Source organism: Drosophila yakuba, chromosome 3L, assembly GCF_016746365.2.
Source record: "Drosophila yakuba strain Tai18E2 chromosome 3L, Prin_Dyak_Tai18E2_2.1, whole genome shotgun sequence".
NCBI classification, from domain to species: Eukaryota; Metazoa; Arthropoda; class Insecta; order Diptera; family Drosophilidae; genus Drosophila; species Drosophila yakuba.
Window position 1 is genome coordinate 8816493 of NC_052529.2, and position 18799 is coordinate 8835291.

At 45.7% G+C, this 18799-nt stretch overlaps 6 protein-coding genes across 7 annotated transcripts in view; 2 read left to right on the forward strand and 4 right to left on the reverse strand.

Moving 5' to 3' along the window:
- Positions 1-12238, forward strand: part of LOC6533408 (helicase POLQ-like) — a 42784-nt gene extending 30546 nt beyond the window's left edge. The window contains exon 9 of the transcript XR_005561170.2: positions 12015-12238. The gene's annotated coding sequence lies outside the window, so the exon portion shown is untranslated. The remainder of the gene's footprint in view (positions 1-12014) is intronic.
- LOC26534889 (ATP-dependent DNA helicase Q4) lies at positions 2776-8226 on the reverse strand. Its single transcript, XM_015194508.3, has 7 exons — positions 8017-8226; positions 5419-7963; positions 4703-5354; positions 3900-4640; positions 3628-3803; positions 3252-3568; positions 2776-3190 (listed from the first exon to the last, which is right to left on the reverse strand). Exons 1-7 carry the CDS (start codon positions 8116-8118, stop codon positions 2957-2959), a joined length of 4767 nt encoding a protein of 1588 aa, XP_015049994.1. The 5' UTR covers positions 8119-8226; the 3' UTR covers positions 2776-2956.
- LOC6533412 (glycylpeptide N-tetradecanoyltransferase) lies at positions 8441-10746 on the reverse strand. The gene is made up of 2 exons (XM_002094094.4): positions 10439-10746; positions 8441-9947 (listed from the first exon to the last, which is right to left on the reverse strand). The coding sequence occupies exons 1-2, from the start codon at positions 10641-10643 to the stop codon at positions 8734-8736; spliced, it is 1419 nt and encodes a 472-aa protein (XP_002094130.1). The 5' UTR covers positions 10644-10746; the 3' UTR covers positions 8441-8733.
- LOC6533413 (probable G-protein coupled receptor Mth-like 7) lies at positions 10863-12917 on the reverse strand. Its single transcript, XM_002094095.3, has 6 exons — positions 12199-12917; positions 12000-12150; positions 11770-11946; positions 11455-11706; positions 11232-11406; positions 10863-11166 (listed from the first exon to the last, which is right to left on the reverse strand). Exons 1-6 carry the CDS (start codon positions 12676-12678, stop codon positions 10968-10970), a joined length of 1434 nt encoding a protein of 477 aa, XP_002094131.1. The 5' UTR covers positions 12679-12917; the 3' UTR covers positions 10863-10967.
- An 88-nt stretch (positions 12918-13005) lies between these two features.
- LOC6533414 (UDP-glucuronic acid decarboxylase 1) lies at positions 13006-15578 on the forward strand. Its single transcript, XM_002094096.4, has 3 exons — positions 13006-13872; positions 13929-14110; positions 14387-15578. The coding sequence occupies exons 1-3, from the start codon at positions 13230-13232 to the stop codon at positions 14885-14887; spliced, it is 1326 nt and encodes a 441-aa protein (XP_002094132.1). The 5' UTR covers positions 13006-13229; the 3' UTR covers positions 14888-15578.
- On the reverse strand, positions 15331-18774 carry LOC6533415 (steroid hormone receptor ERR2). Of its 2 annotated transcripts, none has more exons than XM_015194509.3 (3): positions 18292-18774; positions 16684-17242; positions 15331-16627 (listed from the first exon to the last, which is right to left on the reverse strand). In XM_015194509.3, the coding sequence occupies exons 2-3, from the start codon at positions 17227-17229 to the stop codon at positions 15716-15718; spliced, it is 1458 nt and encodes a 485-aa protein (XP_015049995.1). In that variant the 5' UTR covers positions 17230-17242; positions 18292-18774; the 3' UTR covers positions 15331-15715. The 2 variants fall into 2 exon arrangements, with proteins under 2 accessions (XP_015049995.1, XP_002094133.1); XM_002094097.4 differs by lacking the exon at positions 18292-18774 and adding an exon at positions 17706-17785.
- Between the last annotated feature and the right edge of the window lie 25 nt (positions 18775-18799).

Sequence of the window (18799 nt, forward strand, 5' to 3'; positions counted from 1 at the left end):
GCGGTAACGAAACATACCCCGCCTTCCAGCAACCAATGTAAAAATACTGGCAAACAGACCGCAAACATTTGGATAAACGCATTAAGTTCTCATTGTTCTGGTTTGGAGTTCGCTGCTCCGCACCAAAAAAAACAAAACTGAAAAACTGAAAAAAGAATAACTGAATTCTCTGCCATTGCACAAAAACAATACAGTTCGGTTTCGGGTTGTTCTCCTTTTTTATGACTTTGGACCGACTTGATTATTGTGCAAATAAAAATTCTAATGACGATTTCGGCAACAACAATGCAATTATGCAAAGCCAGAAGAGGAAGGTAATTAAAGGCAGAACAGCAAAAGCGGCAGAAGTCTGAGGAATGATAATTATCACGGCGCTGCAATCAACAATGAATATGCTAAACAGTCCAAGTTTCAAGTCGAACGGAGGAGAACATCCTATGGAGCCATTCCACATCGCACATCCCACATGGCACATGCCATGTGGCTTCCGCCAGAAGCCAAAATAAACAGAAAAATTACAAGAAAAAAAAATTAAAGAAGAGCACCGCCATGATCTATCATCATCACCGGGCCAGTCTTTGTCTCGGATTTGCGCAACTCCACCCCTTCCTTCCTTGGCGGCACTCTCCAAATACCCAAATACCCAAATACCATACATCATCTAAGCCGAAAGCAAAAAGCTGAAAGCTAAAAGGTTTCACTCCACCACAAATTGTGGCAAATTGTCGATAGGTTTTGTAATCAAGCCATTGAATTGTTTTGCTTAACAGAGTGCAGAATCTGCCGCATATGGGTCAAAATCGAATTTTGCCTTTGTTTTGCGAAATTGTTTTGTCACTTTCAGATTAGTTGAGTGCATTTGGCCGCAGTTGAGTTACCCAATGTTTTCTGATATCTTTTCCTGTTATTTGCCAGTCATTCGTTTAAGTGACTTGATTTTAATAAATTTGCTTTTTTTTTTTTCAAATTCCTCGTGACAAATTTGCATTTGCGAAATAGGTAAATACATTGAAACTAGGCTACAAAGCGGTTTCAATAAAAACTTGGGTGATTTTAGAAAGATGAAAAATGAAGATTTCCAAAATGAGATATAGCATAACTTAGTACAAAAAAAGGGTCAAAAAGATAAAGTTAAATAAACGTTTGATGAGTGACTGACAGACATAAATCTTAAATATTTATGATTTTTATGAATCCTAGACATTTCCGTCGGTTCTTCAGTTGGCCCATCAATTTCAGCGCCTTTCAGTTCTATTATTATTTACAACTACCATTAGTCAATTCAAAAAAATTAGCCAGGAGAATGCCAAGAATAACTGATTGAATTGCCATTTGATGTTGATCAAAATTATTCACCAGCAAAGTGACAAGAAATACTCAAATTTCGGTTCGCAGCCAAGCGAAGAGAAGCTGAAATAGGAAAACCAATTACCACAACGTTAGCAATTGCTGCTGGAGATGATTGAAGCCAATGGAAGATCCATTCAAAAATATAAAAGAAACTGACTAGAAGGCCAAAACCATCTGAACCCAGCCTGATCGGATTGCAAAGTTCACAGTGGATGATGATGATGCTGATAGACAGCGCTTTGGGGGAAATTTCATGCAGAAAATGGCATAAGTAAAACGAGAGGAGATCACATTGACCAGATACTGGAGTACTTATGAAGGAGCACGGCCAAATGCCAGTGGAAGCATAACGAGGTGCGAACAGGGTCAGCTCTGGTAGCCTTTAGCCATAGTCGTAGTTGAACTCAATCGAACGGCCAGTTGGCCAACAGAATGTGGCCTGAAGCAGGTACGTAAATTGTCAGCGAAGTGCTAAAGTTGGCTAGTGAGCGTTTGGATATATGATAGCAATGTAAAGATTTTACAGGCATTTTTTTTTACAACGATTCCTTACCATTTTAACAATCAGAATATATTTTCAAAGTCCCCATTTCAAGGCATTTTCTTTGGACTGCCAGCAATTGTTTAATATTCCGCATACGTCATGTTGTCCATTGCCTCAGCTTGCAAGTCAAGCTGTTCGCTGCTTTTCCTTTACTTTTGTATTCTTTTTATTTCTTAGGTTGCTTTTTGGTATTTGCCTGCTACCACTTCAATTGATTTTCGCCTCTTATGCCTCGAAACTGGAGTAAAATCGGAGGCAAGGTCAGCTCGCTGCTCGATGGCTTTGCTGGCCATCTGCACAATATGGATGATCATGGAGCGAGGATGATGACGTTGATGTCTCACTCTCAGAACAAACAAGTTGTAATTGGGTCGACTTTTGTGTACTCGAGTCTCGTTTATGATTATAAACAACAACGGCACGAGAAGCCAAAGGCCTTACAAAATGGCCAAGTCATAAAAAACCTTTATCAAACGCTTCGCTGATCCGACAACTTCAATGATGTTTCTCTGTTTCCAGTTGTCTGTGCTCTGGGTTGTAGTTGGATTCCCCCATTGGATTGTTCGCATCGCGTTCGTGTGAACTGAGGAAGGACGACCTTTGGCTAGACTCCGATTTGAAGATGACACCTTCGACCGGAGTTATCCATATCGTGATGTTATTGGGAATGACTCAGCCGCATCTTTGTTTCTTTACGGGCTGAAACGAATTGATTTCAGCTGAATTATTTAAAGCCGTAGCTGCAATTTGCCTCTAAACGAGCTTGGCATTTGTTTACTTTATCTAAGTGGCGCTAATTGACCCTTGCATCGGAGGTCATACATTCTCCTTCATATTTAACAAAACCTTTTTATTTTAGAGGTTTTAAATAGAAACATTCATTTTATAGTTTGTAAGCATAGTGTAAGAAAATTGTAATTTAGGTTTCTACTCTCAGACTTATACGAATAAAATGTTATTGACTGGCATCACATATTTTTAAATTCATGAAGCTATTAATTAGTTAACCACGGCATCGAATACATAAGAGAATCCCGGTGGAGTTTCATCTTAATATCACGGTCACGTACGCCTCTTGATGATAGCCATGTTGGCCAGTTGCAGGATGCGATTGAAATCGACTTTGACGTGAGCGCGCCAGAACTTGCAGCGTCCCCAGATGACAGCCGGATAGTTAGGGCTCGTGATGCCGTGAAAGATGCGCGCAATATTCCTTCCGCTAAATGTATTGTCCGGGTACATGTTTATCAGGGCATGAACGTCGTCTATGATGTTCTCATCCGGCACGTTACTGGGCTAAAGAACAGAGCGGAAGGCGATGAAACAAGGTAATGGAAGTATGTTGGTAAAGAATTACCTCTATTTCCAGCTCCAAATCCTGTGGATAGTCATTGGCAAAGTAATTGCGCACGATAGCCTTCAGCTGCTCGCCCCGATCCTGCGGAAAATCCGCACTGCAGCACTGGCCGCAAGAGCTATAGGCCACAGCAGCCAGTCCATGGGCCACATATTGCAGCTGGATGAGCTGCGTACGCTCCTGTTTTACGGATCGCGTATAGAGAGTGTCCAGAGCGTTGTCGATTTCTGATTCGGTAAAGTCGCCCGGCACCTTAATACGGAATCCCAAATCATAGAAGCTCACCGTGATGGGCGATCGCTTGGGATATCCATTTACTATCGAAAGATTAGTTAATAATTGAAGGGAACTATATTTGAACGAAGTAGCATCTCACCTTTTACCCACTCCAGATCCTTCAGTTGGTACTTGACCACACCACTATTCCAGCCAATTCCTGCCGCGATATCGGTGACCGAGAATTCAATGATGTTCGAGTCCTCTTTAAAAGTCTTGTCCCTTATCTGCAAAGCAATGGCCATGGCTAATGGTGGACATTCCTTTGCAGCATGCCTGTGTGTGGGAAAACCGAATACATTAATTTACAATACCATTAACTGTTTTTAAAAGACATACATACTATATGTCGACAATTTGTAAAGAACTTACTTCAGGTACTTGGGTCCACCATAGGAGATTATCTTGACCATCACATATGCTGAGCTGAGCACACTGATGCACCACCGGGGGTCGAGCTCCATGTAGCAAAGCAACGTGGATATGTTCTCCGCCGGGATGTCCAGCATCTCAACGGTTTTCTCCACGGAGAAGCCGATCTCGTGCCCCGGACACACATGCACCCTGGGACCATCACCTTCAAGGGCGATCGGCGGTGCTGTCCCCTTGGCAGCATCCTTGTCACAGCTACATGGCACGAAAATCTTATGCAGCAACTTACGGATAACATGCCGATCAATAGAGTTCGAATACACATGACGACGCAGCTCACTCTGGTCGCCACCCTTTGCATCCAAGAAGAGGTGACAGTGGGATGGCAGCCCGTCGCGACCTGCTCGACCAATTTCCTGCACATAGCTCTCAAAGTTTCTTGGCATATTATAGTGAATTACGGCGCGTATATCCGGCTTGTTGATGCCCATGCCAAAGGCGATGGTTGCCACCACAATGCGCAGCTCATTACCCATGAAGGCCTTCTGAACGGTCCGCCGCCTGGAAGCGGGCATTCCGGCGTGATAGGGCTCCGCTTGCCAGTTCACACGTTTGCGTTTCTTAGACTGATCCTTAGCTGGTTCCCTGCGATCCTGTACGCACGTTCTAATAAGCCCAGCGATTCGCTCACACTCATCCCGACGCGTACAATAGATGATGATGGATTGGCAGGGCTCGAAACTAGAATGATCGAAATGTATTTGCGCCTCCTTCATGTGTTACGGCGGTGGGCTAGGTCTTACCGTTCGCTATTAAGCAGTTGAAGCAACGCCGCATCTCGGTTATCGTCCTTGGAGACGGACAGCACTAGATTGTCGGGCAATGGGATATCGCTAATAACACCACGTTCTCCATCTGTTATGCCAAGGTGATTTATAATGCTCACACGCGTTGGCAATGTGGCTGTGGCCGTTAGCCCCAGCACCGTGCGAACACCGAGATTCTTTCTCAGCACCTTGCAGATCATCAGGTAGCTGGGACGAAAGTTGTGACTCCACTGGGACACACAATGCGCCTCGTCTATACAAGCGAAAGCAATGGGCGGCAGCTGACGAAGAATAGCTCCAAATCCCGTCGCTCTTTCCCCGGCAACTACCGCCTCCGGAGAGACAAGAAGAATGTCAATCTCCCCATTGGCTATCATCTGCTGAATCTTCATACGCTGCGGCGCCGTCTGATTGGTGTGCAGACAGTGAGCTCGCAGAAAGTGCGGCACTCCGGTCACCTGATCCTCCATAAGCGACACCAATGGCGAGATGACTAGCGTAATAGCTCCCACCTTACGGCTATACAGATAGGCGGGCAGTTGGTAGCACAAGGACTTACCGCTGCCCGTGCTAAGTGTAACTAGTGATGAGAGTCCGGAAAGAGTACGCATAATGGCGCGATCCTGACCTAAGAGGGAAATGATTTTAACAGATTACAATGAAATTATTCCATTGGGAAAGGTTCCTCATACCTTTCCTGAAGTTGGTGTGACCGAACATGTGTAGTGCCTCCAGAACCTCCGGTGTCGTCTCCTGGACACTGCCATCCGGAAGAAGATCGTATAGGGGCTTCACCCCACCGTGCTGGCTGCGATTCGAACTGGGTGCGTTGGGGTCCAGGCCAGCCTCCTTAAGAAACTGCTCGGGAATCTTGTGGCCGACGTATGTCTTAATAGGTGAAGCGGCTTTCTCTTGCGAGTCCGGCTGACTTAGGGAAGCTTCCACGGCCGCATCCAGGGCTTCGAAATCGACGTCCATTTCATCGCTAGACCAATTCGGATCTGGATGATGCTGTCCCTCCTCATCACTGCTGCTTTCTTGGTCCTCGTCCTCTGACTTATTGAACTCATCGCCTTGCAGGATGGCTGCATTGGCCGCCTGTGGCAGCCTTGAGATGTTGCGACTGTGTGCCACCAATGCTCCTTGGCTGGCCATCTCCTGGGCCTCGGCAAGTGTGGGAAACGGCGAGGGATCCTCTTCCAGCTGTGCCGAAAGAGGCAATAGGCTATCTCCCTTCACCTTGCACTGCTGAGCGAAATGTCCGACTCCGCCGCACTGGAAGCAGGTGAGCACTCCGCCATCACAGCCACCCATATCCATGTCGGGCCCACTCAAGGCCGCCACTCGTTTCTTATTCCGCCACTGTTGCTTCTTATACTTGCTGAAGTTTACGGACTTTTTGCCACGGACGAACTTCTTCTTTTGAATGTTTATTGTCACAAAGTTCTCGTTTAATTTACCAGCTGCTATGCGTTCCTCAAGTTTCTTTCGTGCTGCGGCTCTCTTTTCATCCACTCGGATGTTGGAACCTTCCGATAATCCTGTGTTGGATCCAGCGGCAAAGGTTCTAATATAGCGCTGAGCGGTAGCATCAGCTTCTTCTAGGTCCTGCACATTAATGCGAGGAACGGAGGTAAGATCTCCCGCCTCCAAGGCCAGCACGTATTTCAGGTCTTCCGGATTCAATGGCTGGCTCTCATCCTCTTCTGGATCAGGAGCCGGTTCGGCAGCAATGACTTTTTTAGAGTTTTTGGGCTTCTTCTCCACCTTGGGTTTCTTTTCACCCTTGACTTTGGGTTTCCTCTCAGCTTTCGGCTTTGGTTCCGCTTTAGGCTTAGTGGTCTTCTGTTTTGCGGCTTGTTTTGCGGCTTGTTTGCGCTTTGCCTTATCCTTGTTTTCTTTCTCTGGTACATATGTGGCATCCTGATCTTCATCGGCAGAGAAATCCATACCATATTCCTCGGTTCCTGGGTTTTCTGTAGTAAATGTTTCTGTCTCTGGTTCGACTTCCTTGGGAATTTCAACTGAGGCGGCTACTTCCACTGCTCCTGATGCTGCTGAAACTATTTTGCGACGCTTTGCCAGCTGCCGATACTCCTGTGGCTCCGGCTCTTCTTCACTCTCAGCCACAACAGAGTCAGAGTCCGATTCGGTTTCCTGCTCGCTTTGTCGAGGTTTACTTTTAGGAGCAGCTAATTGTTGGCTGGATGCAGGAGGTGTGTGACTGGGATGAGCTGGTTTCTGGTTCATGGTAGCACTCTTATTTGTTTGCAGCTCCTGCGTGCTTGGCACCTGTTCGGGCTTGGCCAGCGCAACTTGTTCCTCCTTAATGGTGGGCTTAAGTTTACTCAAATCAAGATTGGCCAGGCCAAAGTTTGTTTTCTTGGGACCACTGATATTATTTGCTTCTGCAAATGGTTTCTCTTCCTCAAGGGTGTTCTCCTTGGTATTCCGCTGCAGCCAGCCGTCGTCCACAACGGTTTTGATACTGTCCTTGCTGTGATCACCGGCCAGCATTGGATTGATAGCTAGGGCCTGCTCCTTCTCCTTGTACTCCTGTGCTTTGCGTATGAGTATGGTCTCAAAGTCGGGCAGTTCCTCCTGATGATCAGTGGGAATTGAGCTAAGTAAAGTGGTGGAACTAGAGGAACTGACACTACGTGACAGCGGCTTCCGAGGATTTCGTTTGGCAAATCCGCGCGTGGACTGGAATAACTTGGCACTCAAGCTGGGCTTAAGACTAGCGGCCGCTTTAGGTTGCTTTCCCTGTATTGGAGCTGATTTGGAGGACTCTAAAGGCTGTGGTGGAGCTGCTGGCTTCTTACTCACATTAACGCCCCAGGCATTTTGGTTGATTGCCAGCTCCTCCACCGCCTCAAATTTGCGAATGACATGGTTTTCATCGCGATTGACCAGATTGGTCAGTACTTGACGATTGGGCAGATCGTCGAGATTAGAGAACGAGCCCTCCGCCGACTGTGAAATCTTCTCCAGATTAGCAGAGCTCTGTGGCTCCACCAGCCCAGATATATCTAGGGGCAGCTGGGGACCTCCATTAAGACTGAGGTCCGGGTCCAGCATGCTCACACCCAAATCACTGGCCTGTGACATCTCCAGGATATCGTATCCATCTTCGCTGAGCACATCGTTTAGCGTCTCCTCCAGAAAGGATGTCTTCAGCTTGTAGTACATTTTGTAGGAGTCGCGAATCTCCTGACTAGCCTCCCTAATATCATACTGCAACAGGTCAACCAGTTAGCAAACTTGTCACATTCGCTTCCCAATCTCACCTTTGATGGAACACGGCCATTCTTCTTCTTGAAATCTTTCTCCCACAACTTGACGCGCAGCTTGTATTTTTGGTATTTCAGCTTGAACACCGAATCGTCCATGTCGACGTGTTAGTTTAATTGTTAGTAATATGAGGAAACAAACATTTCAACCAGATTTCGTTAACTAACAAACCAATACAAGTGCAGCTGTTTTCGCTTAGCGCGCGCTTTTTGACCAGCCCTGCCAGACCAATGGCTATGTGGCAGAGTTGCCAGACTATCGCCGGCTAAGACAGTGGGCAAAAACACGTCAATCCGTTTTAAAAAAATTATAATATTTATTTATTTTTTCTTTTTGTTAACATTACAATATTTTAAAAATCTTTTTATATTGAAAAGAGCCGAAAAATAGTTTGTCAGTTATAGGCAAACAAGGTACAAATAAACATTAGATATTTATTGATATTGCTGCGCATTTTATACAGTTTGTGTTCGTTTGTGTGGTAAAAAATATCGAAGCTTGGCCGTTGCAAAATGCAATTTTCACAATGATGCTATTTGGGTGTATGACTCGCAAAGGGCTTTCCTCGCTGGAATAACTGAAGATTACAGGTAATAGCTACGTAAATAGGAGCCAAGCAAAGCAGCCGCACGACACTTCCAGCAGGGTGAAGAAAGCGGAGGAGGTTAGCTGTGAAAGGCAGGGCGATAATGTGAGCTTAGGTATTGAGGTGACTACATGAGTATCAGGGCAATCTCCTCCGGCTGCATTGATGGACAACGCCAATTGTAAAGATAGTACTGCAGGTTTCCATCCCCGGCGCCAAACTTTAGCGGCGCAAAGTACTTCTTGTTCTCCATGAGATCGAGGGCATTGTACACGTCCATCTGGACATTTCGTGCCGAGATCAGTGCGTCGTTCATCAAGTCCAGCCACGGAGTCTTTGTAGACACATTATAGAACGAATAGGCGGCACGAACGGTCTTATGCACCGGATGGTGCATCACAGACGATGGCAGGCAGTAGTAGCTGGTCAGATCAGTGATGTTGCCCTTCTCGTCGGCTACCACGAAGCAGTCGATAATACCTTCCTTGGGCGTAAACCAATGACGAAACTCCTCCTTGCTGAACACCGGGCTTAGCTGAAAACGCTTTAGGTAGTCCTCCAGCAGCTTGTGGGCCTTATCCATGTCCTTCGCCGTGATCCGGCGATAGCCCTTTGTCTTTGGCTGATCGGGCAGTTTGTACAGCTTCATTGTCCTCTGCATGGTCATGTTACGTGCGAGATGCGAGAAGCGCACGTCTACAAGCTTTTTGGGATTGAGAGATCGATGCCAATAGCGACAGGTGGCTACCGGCGTGGGCAACACTACTCCAGCTGTATAGGCCGCCTGGAATATGCCCGTCAGATTGACGCGACGCGTTATCTCTCGAATCAGGACTGGAGCTACCCGTTTGCTTCGCAACTTCTTGTGGACGCATAGGAAATTGATGTCCACTACCTTCAGCACCTTGTCGTACGACTTGAGCTTGCTGGGAATGGCCGAGATGAAGCCTACCAGTTTGCCGGACTTCTCAACACGAACGCCCACATGCCAATCGCGTTTCCAGCCAGGTGGCTGCAACGACCACTTCAGAAACTCGGGCTGGTAATCGAACCGGAACATGGCATCATCGTCCTCCACGTAATTCTCGTTGAGCAGCGTGTACAGCTCCTTGAGATCATTGGCGTCGTTCAGGTCCAGTGTCACCCACTTGAAGCCGCCTGGCAGAGTGTAAGGCTCCGCTCTAATCTCACTAACTTCCTTGTTCGGTTCAATGCATTCGTTGGTGGTCACCTGCTCGTCCAGCTTGGTAACTGGCTGTGTGGACCAAAATGCGAACTTCTTGGCCATCTGGCGGGTGCTGGCCATCGCATCGGAAACGGCTTGTAGCAAGGCCTGTTTGCCTGAAAGAAACGAATTGTCGATTAAATTAGCTAGTAGCATAACACTGTTCAAATGACAAATTTGTATCATAAAAAGGTTAAGGCAATCTGGCAGTGAGCTAGTTTCGAATGCTTAACAATTGACAGCGAGATGCCAAATTTGGGATTTCAATTAAGCATCAGTCAATGAAATCAACGAAGTAGAAATTTTTATGTCATATATTTTGTAATTTTGTAATATAGAGCTACCTTATCCAAGTATACATATTCATATTTATTGTTATTCATGAGTTGCTCATTTTTTAGATTGCTGTTATCTTTAAAATTGCACACAAAACGGACTTGGAATTTAGAAAGAGTAGTGTCCGCATAGGCACGCACATATGTATATAAAGCATTTGCAAGTTCGAGTTAAAGAAGCTGGACTGTAGTTCGCGACAAAACCTAACCTCATTTTTTCAGCCGAAGGAGGAGCCTTCAACTGGGTTTTCACTGGCATATCGAAAACTTACTTGCATCCGCGGACACTGAAGCCTCATTCTTGGCACCATCAGTCTGCTCCGCATCCTCGTTTCCGGCTGTATTCGTCGATGCCGTGTCCTGGATCTTTAAGCCGGCAACAACCTTCTCGAGCATTGCCTCCGATGCCACGGCCACCTCCTTGGCCTTCTGCTTCAGCTCTTGACCTGATTGGTCCTCTGCTTTTTCGTTCGGCATGTTTTCCAACGTATTTCTCTTTGAATAGTTTAGCAAATTAAAATTGCAATGAAATCGCAAAACTACAAGCGGAGCAGCTGATTGTTTTTGGCGATACCTATCGATGTTTTTCAGCGAATCGAAACTTGCTCGAGCATCAGTGTGACCAAAGGCTCGCTAAATGAAGAGCTTGTAGCGGTAACAGATTGGCAGTTTGAACTACGTTGCTTTTTAAACTATATATTTTTTTCAAGGCAATTAATACGTATACTGGAGTTGAAATAAGTTTTTTTTTTCCAAAAATGTATTAAAATTATAGAGTTTACGAGGGTATTGCCAAAACACTTAAGACCTCATCAGTAAAGTTAATGTACTGCGCTTCAGCACAAGCAGAGTGAAAAGTACTATTCCAAACGCGTAGTGATAATAGTCGGTTATCATAATGATCTGTTTCCAGACGAACTCGAACCTCGCAGAAAACGGAATGACATCTATGATCCAAGTCAGGCCCATCACGACGGAGAGTCGCAGAAACTGCAGGTAGCTGTGTTGATAAAACGGCAAGGATAACTAGGTTACCAAGGTCCAAACTTATCACGCATGACTCACGTCTCGCTGTCGATGTGGATGCAGCCCATCCTTCCCTCCTCCTCATGTGCGAACCTCTTTATTTCCCCCTTTACTTTTCGTATGTAAATGGCTGTCAGGGTGAACATGACGATATTGAAAGTGCTTAGGATCAGCGACGGCCCAGATTCGTAGATCCAGGAGGATGTGCTCGAAACTGTTTCAATATAGTAAAGCAATACCTTGGTAACGATTGAAAGCTTACATTTGGCACCGCACTTAATAAAACCGACCAAAGGCAACCAGTTCCACTTATAGAGATCGTTTTCCCACATCAGATTAACCATATAAATACTTCCTGTCATGACGGCGGCTGTAGTCCAGACGAAGGCGTTGTACAGCTGGAACCTATAAGTAGGTTCGGTTCGATTGAGCGACGTCAAGAGTTTCCATAATTGGTAGCTGATGACGGAGAGCCAGAGATTGGAAGCTCTCCAGAAGAAGTACAAGCTGTAACCTGCGAGAAGCCTTTTATATTTTCAGGGATATCTTTTACCACTAGACGAATTCAATAACTAACCAGCTAGAGAGCAGATACTGTTCAATACCTTCATATTAATTAGTAAAATGATCAAATACTGGATTAACCTAGAGACCATGCAGCTTATAATGCACTTGCCAGTCACATTGCGCAGATCCTTGATGTATAAATATACGGCGATTGTCAGAATAAAGCATATAATTGATATTGTTATGACTGCAACAGAAAATATCAATCGTTAAATATTATATAATAATAAATTTCATTACTCTCTTTATATCCAGGATACATGTAAGTTATGCAGCTGTGCTTCACTATCCACATGGAGTTTGGAAAGTCCGAATTAAACTGATACGGATACAGGCAGTAGTATTGCTTTTCAATGGACAACTGGCCATCGGGGATTAAAAGCGTTCCATTCTAAAACCAAACTGTTAGGCCCAGTTATTAAAGTACTGGATGACAAACCTCTACGTAGGTAAACTCATCCTTGAGCTGCACCATTTCATCGCAAGGTAAGAACTGATCTCTGATAATAGCCATCTCGGTTAATGGTACTCGTGTCTTCGTCGATAGGTCCGTGGCTGATGTCAGGTATATATAGGATTTTAACCGGGCGAGCTCCTCCTGGAGACCATCAACGCACTTTCCGTTGGCCAAAGTGTACTTGATTGGGCAGCAGATTCGAATGCAAGGACGCAGTTTGCAAACGCAGGCCCTTAAACGCTTTTCATCCGGCATCCTTAGTCGGCCAAACATCTTGTAGTCGTAGTCTCCAGTGAGGTTGGCCGGAATTGGGATGTCATCGTATAAATACGAATCGTTTTGTCTTTCAACGTTTGAAATATCGACCGTGTCGAAATAGTTGCATTCTGGAATATCTGCCTTTGAGTTCCTCGCAAAAATAAAAAGCAGAACTGTACAGAAAATCTCTGAAGGAAATCGCATGTTGAGTTTAAGTCCTACAACATTTGCAACTAAGAGTTTTGCTCGACTGTTGATCGATGTTCTTGGTTGGCGAATTAAATAGCCTTACTTGGCTTGGGCAAACAATCACATTCATCAAACAGTATTCCCTGCTGACCCGCCTAAATTCCCTTGTTTATCGTTGAAAAGAAATTTACTCATAAAATGAACTTGCCGATTAAGGATATGACCGCAGTTCGGATATGTTATATACTCAAAAGAACCTAGAAGTTCACTTGAATACATATTTTACATCATGATAAAAATAAATTGAATTATTGAGTAAACCAAACTCGAAATGTTCTGTAGTCTTTGCTTTTGTAGTAAATTTTAAATTTAGGCGGGAGCTTTTCCCTGGCGTTAGGCTTTTATTCTATTTAGGGATTCAGCTCGAGCCACCTGGCCACTCTGACACCTCCTGATAACGCAATTGTATTGTTTATATAGTTTCCAAAGCCGAACGAGAATGCAATGTGGCGATATCAGTTGCTGATAAGCACTGAAACCCCGCAACACACAATCCACAAACGACGATGACCGCCACCAAGAAGCGCCTGAAGATCGTAGCAGCCATCTCGCTGGTCCTTCTGCTCCTGGTCTACCTGTACCGAATGGCCAGCCATTCCCCAAGCGGCAAGCCCCCCGTTTCCGTTCCTGGCGGCGAGGAGGTGCAGGCCAAGTTTCCGCCTACGGAGAGTCCACTGCAAAGGAGCCTTCAGATGGCCTACGAGGAGCAGAGCTCTCTTATCCGAGAGCAAAAGGCCGAATTGCAGCGCACAAGGGAGCATTTGGCCAGATTGGAGGAGCAAATTCATAGCCTTCAAAGCAGTACTCCGCGCAAGTATCCGAAGGTTAAATACCTGAACTACAAGAATCGCAAGCGCATATTAATTACCGGAGGAGCGGGCTTCGTGGGCTCCCACCTGGTCGACGATCTGATGGTCCAGGGGCATGAGGTCATCGTGGTGGACAATTTCTTTACGGGACGCAAGCGAAATGTCGAACACTGGCTGGGCCACGAGAACTTCGAGCTCATCCACCACGACATCGTGAATCCGCTTTTCATCGAGATCGATGAGATCTACCACTTGGCTTCGCCTGCCTCGCCGCCGCACTACATGTACAATCCGGTGAAGACCATCAAGACCAACACCATGGGCACCATCAATGTCCTGGGTAAATACTTTATAAACTTAATCAAGGACTATACGTAAAGTGTATATCTTTTAAAGGCTTGGCCAAGCGCGTGATGGCCAAGGTTCTGATAGCCAGCACTTCGGAAGTGTACGGCGATCCCACGGTGCATCCGCAGCCGGAAACGTACTGGGGCCATGTAAACCCTATTGGGCCAAGGGCCTGTTACGACGAGGGAAAGCGTGTCTCGGAGACGCTGAGCTATGCGTATTCTAAACAGGTAATACCCTTAATAATATATATGAATAAATACCATTCCTAAGTCAGATTAAAAAAAAAAAAAGCATAACTAGTTGGCATCCAGATATGTGGCAGAACTTTCCTGTTTCGATGGCTAGTTGAGCATTAATTTAAATCAATTGGAATGCCACTAATTGATGTTCCGCTCGAATGGCTATCTCGAGATATCAAGCGCGAACACTGATCACATTTTTCGATCTTTGCCAGCAATATGGCACTCAAACTGATTGCTCTCTAATTGTATCTGTATCGGCAGGAAAAGGTGCAAGTGCGAGTGGCGCGTATCTTCAACACATATGGACCCAGGATGCACATGAACGATGGACGAGTAGTCTCAAACTTTATACTCCAGGCGCTGAGGAATGAAACCATTACCGTATATGGGAATGGCAAACAAACGCGGTCATTTCAGTATGTTTCCGATCTGGTGGATGGAATGATAGCCCTAATGGCATCCAACTACACACAGCCGGTGAATTTGGGTAATCCCGTGGAGCAGACAATCGGCGAATTTGCCGAAATCATAAAGCAACTGGTCGGCGGGCCAAGTGTGATAAAGCAATCGAAGGCCATGGAGGATGATCCGCAGCGCAGAAAACCTGACATAACTCGGGCCCGGCAGTTCCTTCACTGGGAGCCAAAGGTTCCCCTAGAAACTGGACTCCAGCGAACCATCTCCTACTTCCGCAACGAATTGGCGCGTAGCGATCGCTTTCAGGAAAGCTCCAACAAGTACTTTGATACACATACACCGTAGCATTAAGTGGGTCTAGCTCTTATTGGTGATGATGGAACGTCTCTAGTCTGCAAATGTAAATATGACCATCGTTAGCACTAATTGTAAGCTCTTAGGACCACGGAATACCTTTTATCATGGTTCATTTTTTGAAGTTTTGCGAAATATCAACATATGTAGGGAACTGGGATAAGGGGAATACAAATGCGATCAACGGTGTAGCACTAAATTTTGGTAATCTAATTTGAAACTGTTTAGTTAATAGAAAATCCAAATATGTTACAAACACATTTAACACATCAATTCACAACTTATTCTTGAGCTAAGCAGGATTTTACGGGGAAAGCTCCAACAAATATAGAAGGTTAGGGAGTATGGAAACATCAGTTACAAAATTTGTAAGGTTTAAAGACGTAAAGTGCTATTTTTCTGACCGCAAATGTACCACATAGAAACAGAATGTGTTACGTGACACTAAGAAACAGTATAATTCATTGTATTATAACCACTTTCGTATTTAACATGAGCCTACAAATTCCCACGTTTCACAATTGTGAGAATTGAACAAATTATTGAAGAACTGTGACACATAACACCTATCTGCGCCTTTATCCAGTGTAAGCAGTCCCCGATTCTAGACATAAGTAGGATTTTCCAGTTGCTGTAGTTGGTAGATCATTAAAAAGATATTTTTTTCTGCGAACTAATCTTACCCGACAAGTACTTTACTATCTATATACATGGCTTATCCTACGCTTAATCTACTCAAGTATACATCCAACCTACGACTATATTTGCACCTGTGCTTATCAGCTAGATCAACTAGATTGGGAGCCCGCATAATCCTTTTCACCTGGCCAGCGGCTCGAGCATCTCGAGGAACAGTTTCTTCATGGTAATGACTTCATCGCGTGCGATTCCCCGCCAAAATCTTCGCAGGATATCATCCGCCTGCCGCAGCGAAGGCAGCAGGAGCAGCAATTGTTGCTGATGTGACACAGCTGACGAATGACGCAGCAAGTAGACCACATCGTTTAAAGAATTGAGAATCGTATCCCGAAATGCGCGCAGGGAACTCTGATCATCCAGCAGGATGTCGCAGTTGGCCAGCAGGAGCGCCTTTAATAAGTAGTACTCCTCCCTCCGTGGCGATATTCTCTCCATGCGCTGTGCAATCTGGACGCAGTGGTAGTAGAACTCCGTGTAACCGCACTCCTTGGCCAAATGCTCATCCATCCAGACATCCGTGGCGAAGCATAGCTTGCCATTAAACGGCAGGGACCGGAAAGTCAGTTGGAGGGTTAGGATCTCTGCCCACGACACCTGGAGCAGCTTCATCTGGTCGTTAAGAGGCAGATCTATAAATCCAGGTATCTGCTTGGCCCATCCAATGACGCTGACTAGTTCCTTATCGTAAATATCACTTAGGACGCTTAGTATCTCATTGGGATCATTGTTATTGTTGTTCTGGAAAATGCAAGTCCCATTGGGCGTGACTCCAACGCTGGACTCTAGCTTTATGCTGCCCGAGGAGGACGAGGCCTCATCATTAGCAATGCTAGTCGTATGCACTTGTGGCGACGGCGTTTGGACGCTTAAAGCATCCGGCTCGTAGGAGTTGAGCACCTCCAGGATCTTGACATCGCACAACGAGGTGGTGTTGGACTGGTAGAGCAGCTGCATAGTCTGATAAGAGTTTGAAACAGGGTTCCTCCGGTACTTCTGCCGTCCTCCACGAACTCGATCCAATCGCACACCCTCCTGAAAAGGCAAAGCAATTAGCTTTTAGGAACTTCAACTCTGGACTAAGGAATTACCTTAAGCATGCCCATTAGTAGACACTTCTGGAATCGGCACGCTTGGCAAGCCTTGCGTCTCCGTTTATTAATCTCGCACTCGTTGTTCGCCGGACACGTGTATTCGATGTTGCCTTGGATGGTGCGTTTAAAGAACGCTTTGCAAGCCTCGCAGCTCGCCACACCATAGTGAAACCCACTGGCCACATCGCCACAAACCAAACACAATCGACGAAGCTCATCCCTGACAGATCCCGATCCTGTTCCGGCACTCGCATTGCTGGCATTTCCCGCACTCGTACCACCACCTCCCGCTCCGCCATTGCCTCCACTTGTACCACTTCCCTTTAGACTATCGCCATCATTGCTTAGGGATACATTGTGCAAATCGCAGGATAGGGAGGTCGTCGAACTGCAGAGCTGTCTTTCCGGCGAAACCGATGGCGAGGACTTCAGGCCGTTTGTGCCACTCTGCGTGGCCGTTGACTTGGAGCTGGGACTGAAGCAGGACGCCGATGGAGTGTCCACCTCCTGTTTGATGTGTAAGATGCTGACGCCGTCGGACATATTCGGGCCTTGGCTGAGCGAGGAAAAAAAGTTGCGGATAAGATGAATGAATTGATACATTGATGTTAAACAGTTTTTTATATAGATGAATGTTTGAAAATTGAAGAAAACCTTTAATTCAGTAGAAAGCGATGAAGGCTGAAGAAGTAAAGAGTTGAAATGTGGGAAAAACGTTCAATTTTGCAAAATCACCGCGATAAAGATCGCTTTAGTTTAATGTCAAATAGAACGCACTGCACAGTGGTAAGCATTGCCTCTAAAAATAGGTACTTCGGCATGCCGACATTGTTATCTGAACTTATGAATGAGCATTCCAAGTGGAGCCCACAGTGCTGGCTAGTCGCACGAAATCTAGTCACGGAATTCTTAATGAATGCAAAATGTAATTGTAATTAAGCCGCGCAAAAACCAAAACAAACGGAGGTCCGCCCAGTGCAATTTGACTGCAATCCCCGATCCACAAATGTGTAGCGTACCCTTCTTCCGCGTAGAACTTCATCGGTGGTCGTGGAAAAGTACGGGACAGAAATGAGCGTAGAACCGAAACGAGCACCCGGAGTGCGATAACAGTACTGTGCGTGGAGTACCTTCCAGCTAAAGGTACTACAAATCACGACGCACAGTGCTGACATTGATTAGGCAGAAGCAAAGTAAATTAAAATCGGAAAGGGACAGTGGTGAGAGCGAAGCTTAAATACCCTTCTCATTGGCAGCCAATTGGAATGCCAGCACTTTGACCGCATTATCAGCTAGGCACTGAACACGAGTCTATATTTAGTCTATAATGGCAGGCTGAAATGGTCATATATATATCCCTAGCTCCAACAACGGGTGGGGTACTGCAGACGGACGACCCCTTGGCAGGGTATAAAACGCGCGCTGGCAAAGACAATGGGGGGCAGTAGTGGTGTAGTAAGAAGACAGCGGGCGACATCAGCCAGGTTGCAGATGAAAGATAAGCAGCGCTAAGCACTCAGCTCTTATCAGCCCAAGGGAAGCCGAAGCCAGGAGATTGTGATTGGGGCCCAAGGTGGGCCTGTCCGCCTCTGTTTACATACTTACATAAAATCGTTCTGAGGATCTTTTGTGTAATCAGCTTCACTTTAACAACGTCAATACAAATCGGGCTCCTCGAATGTTTGCATGTACATGTTTTGGTCTGATTTGAGCACCTTGTTATTGCTTCGATTATCGTTTGTCTGCATTTTTCGATGTTCGAGACTTTATTGTTTATTCACTGGTCATTTACACGGCTTTTATTCAATTATTCAAATTCAGTTGCACTTTCTATGAGAATGTGCGAGCGATGCAGACAGCATCTGCATCGATTTTGTGCGTCTGGATTTGGATTTGGTTTTGGCACTCGGGCAAGGCACGAAACGTCACTTTGCGCGAACACAAGTCACATTATGCTGGGGTTCTTTAGTGTTTGCATTCGATTCTTGCTGGTTTGCGCGCAGATATTTGCATATTGGAAAGATTAAAATGTAATTTTATTTTCTTTTTTGGTGAACCAGACCTGACCAGGGCTGGAAAGCACTGAACACCTAGCCAGGGGTGCAGACGATGC

Excerpts from the sequence above, each read along its gene's own strand:
- LOC6533412 (XM_002094094.4), bottom strand. The coding sequence starts at position 10,643 with ATGCCGAACGAAAAAGCAGAGGACCAATCAGGTCAAGAGCTGAAGCAG. Across the intron at positions 9,948-10,438 it reads TTCAGTGTCCGCGGATGCAA|GCAAACAGGCCTTGCTACAA; the intron begins GTAAGTTTTCGA and ends CGTTTCTTTCAG.
- LOC26534889 (XM_015194508.3), bottom strand. The coding sequence starts at position 8,118 with ATGGACGATTCGGTGTTCAAGCTGAAATACCAAAAATACAAGCTGCGC. Across the intron at positions 4,641-4,702 it reads CAACTGCTTAATAGCGAACG|TTTCGAGCCCTGCCAATCCA; the intron begins GTAAGACCTAGC and ends CGATCATTCTAG. Across the intron at positions 3,804-3,899 it reads GGTGGACCCAAGTACCTGAA|GCATGCTGCAAAGGAATGTC; the intron begins GTAAGTTCTTTA and ends TCCCACACACAG.
- LOC6533415 (XM_002094097.4), bottom strand. The coding sequence starts at position 17,728 with ATGAAGTTCTACGCGGAAGAAGG. Across the intron at positions 17,243-17,705 it reads AAGTTCTACGCGGAAGAAGG|CCAAGGCCCGAATATGTCCG; the intron begins GTACGCTACACA and ends TTCCTCGCTCAG. Across the intron at positions 16,628-16,683 it reads TACTAATGGGCATGCTTAAG|GAGGGTGTGCGATTGGATCG; the intron begins GTAATTCCTTAG and ends TTGCCTTTTCAG.
- LOC6533414 (XM_002094096.4), top strand. The coding sequence starts at position 13,230 with ATGACCGCCACCAAGAAGCGCCTGAAGATCGTAGCAGCCATCTCGCTG. Across the intron at positions 13,873-13,928 it reads GGGCACCATCAATGTCCTGG|GCTTGGCCAAGCGCGTGATG; the intron begins GTAAATACTTTA and ends TATCTTTTAAAG. Across the intron at positions 14,111-14,386 it reads GCTATGCGTATTCTAAACAG|GAAAAGGTGCAAGTGCGAGT; the intron begins GTAATACCCTTA and ends CTGTATCGGCAG.
- LOC6533413 (XM_002094095.3), bottom strand. The coding sequence starts at position 12,678 with ATGCGATTTCCTTCAGAGATTTTCTGTACAGTTCTGCTTTTTATTTTT. Across the intron at positions 12,151-12,198 it reads ATGAGTTTACCTACGTAGAG|AATGGAACGCTTTTAATCCC; the intron begins GTTTGTCATCCA and ends GTTTGGTTTTAG. Across the intron at positions 11,707-11,769 it reads CAGTATCTGCTCTCTAGCTG|GTTACAGCTTGTACTTCTTC; the intron begins GTTAGTTATTGA and ends GGCTTCTCGCAG.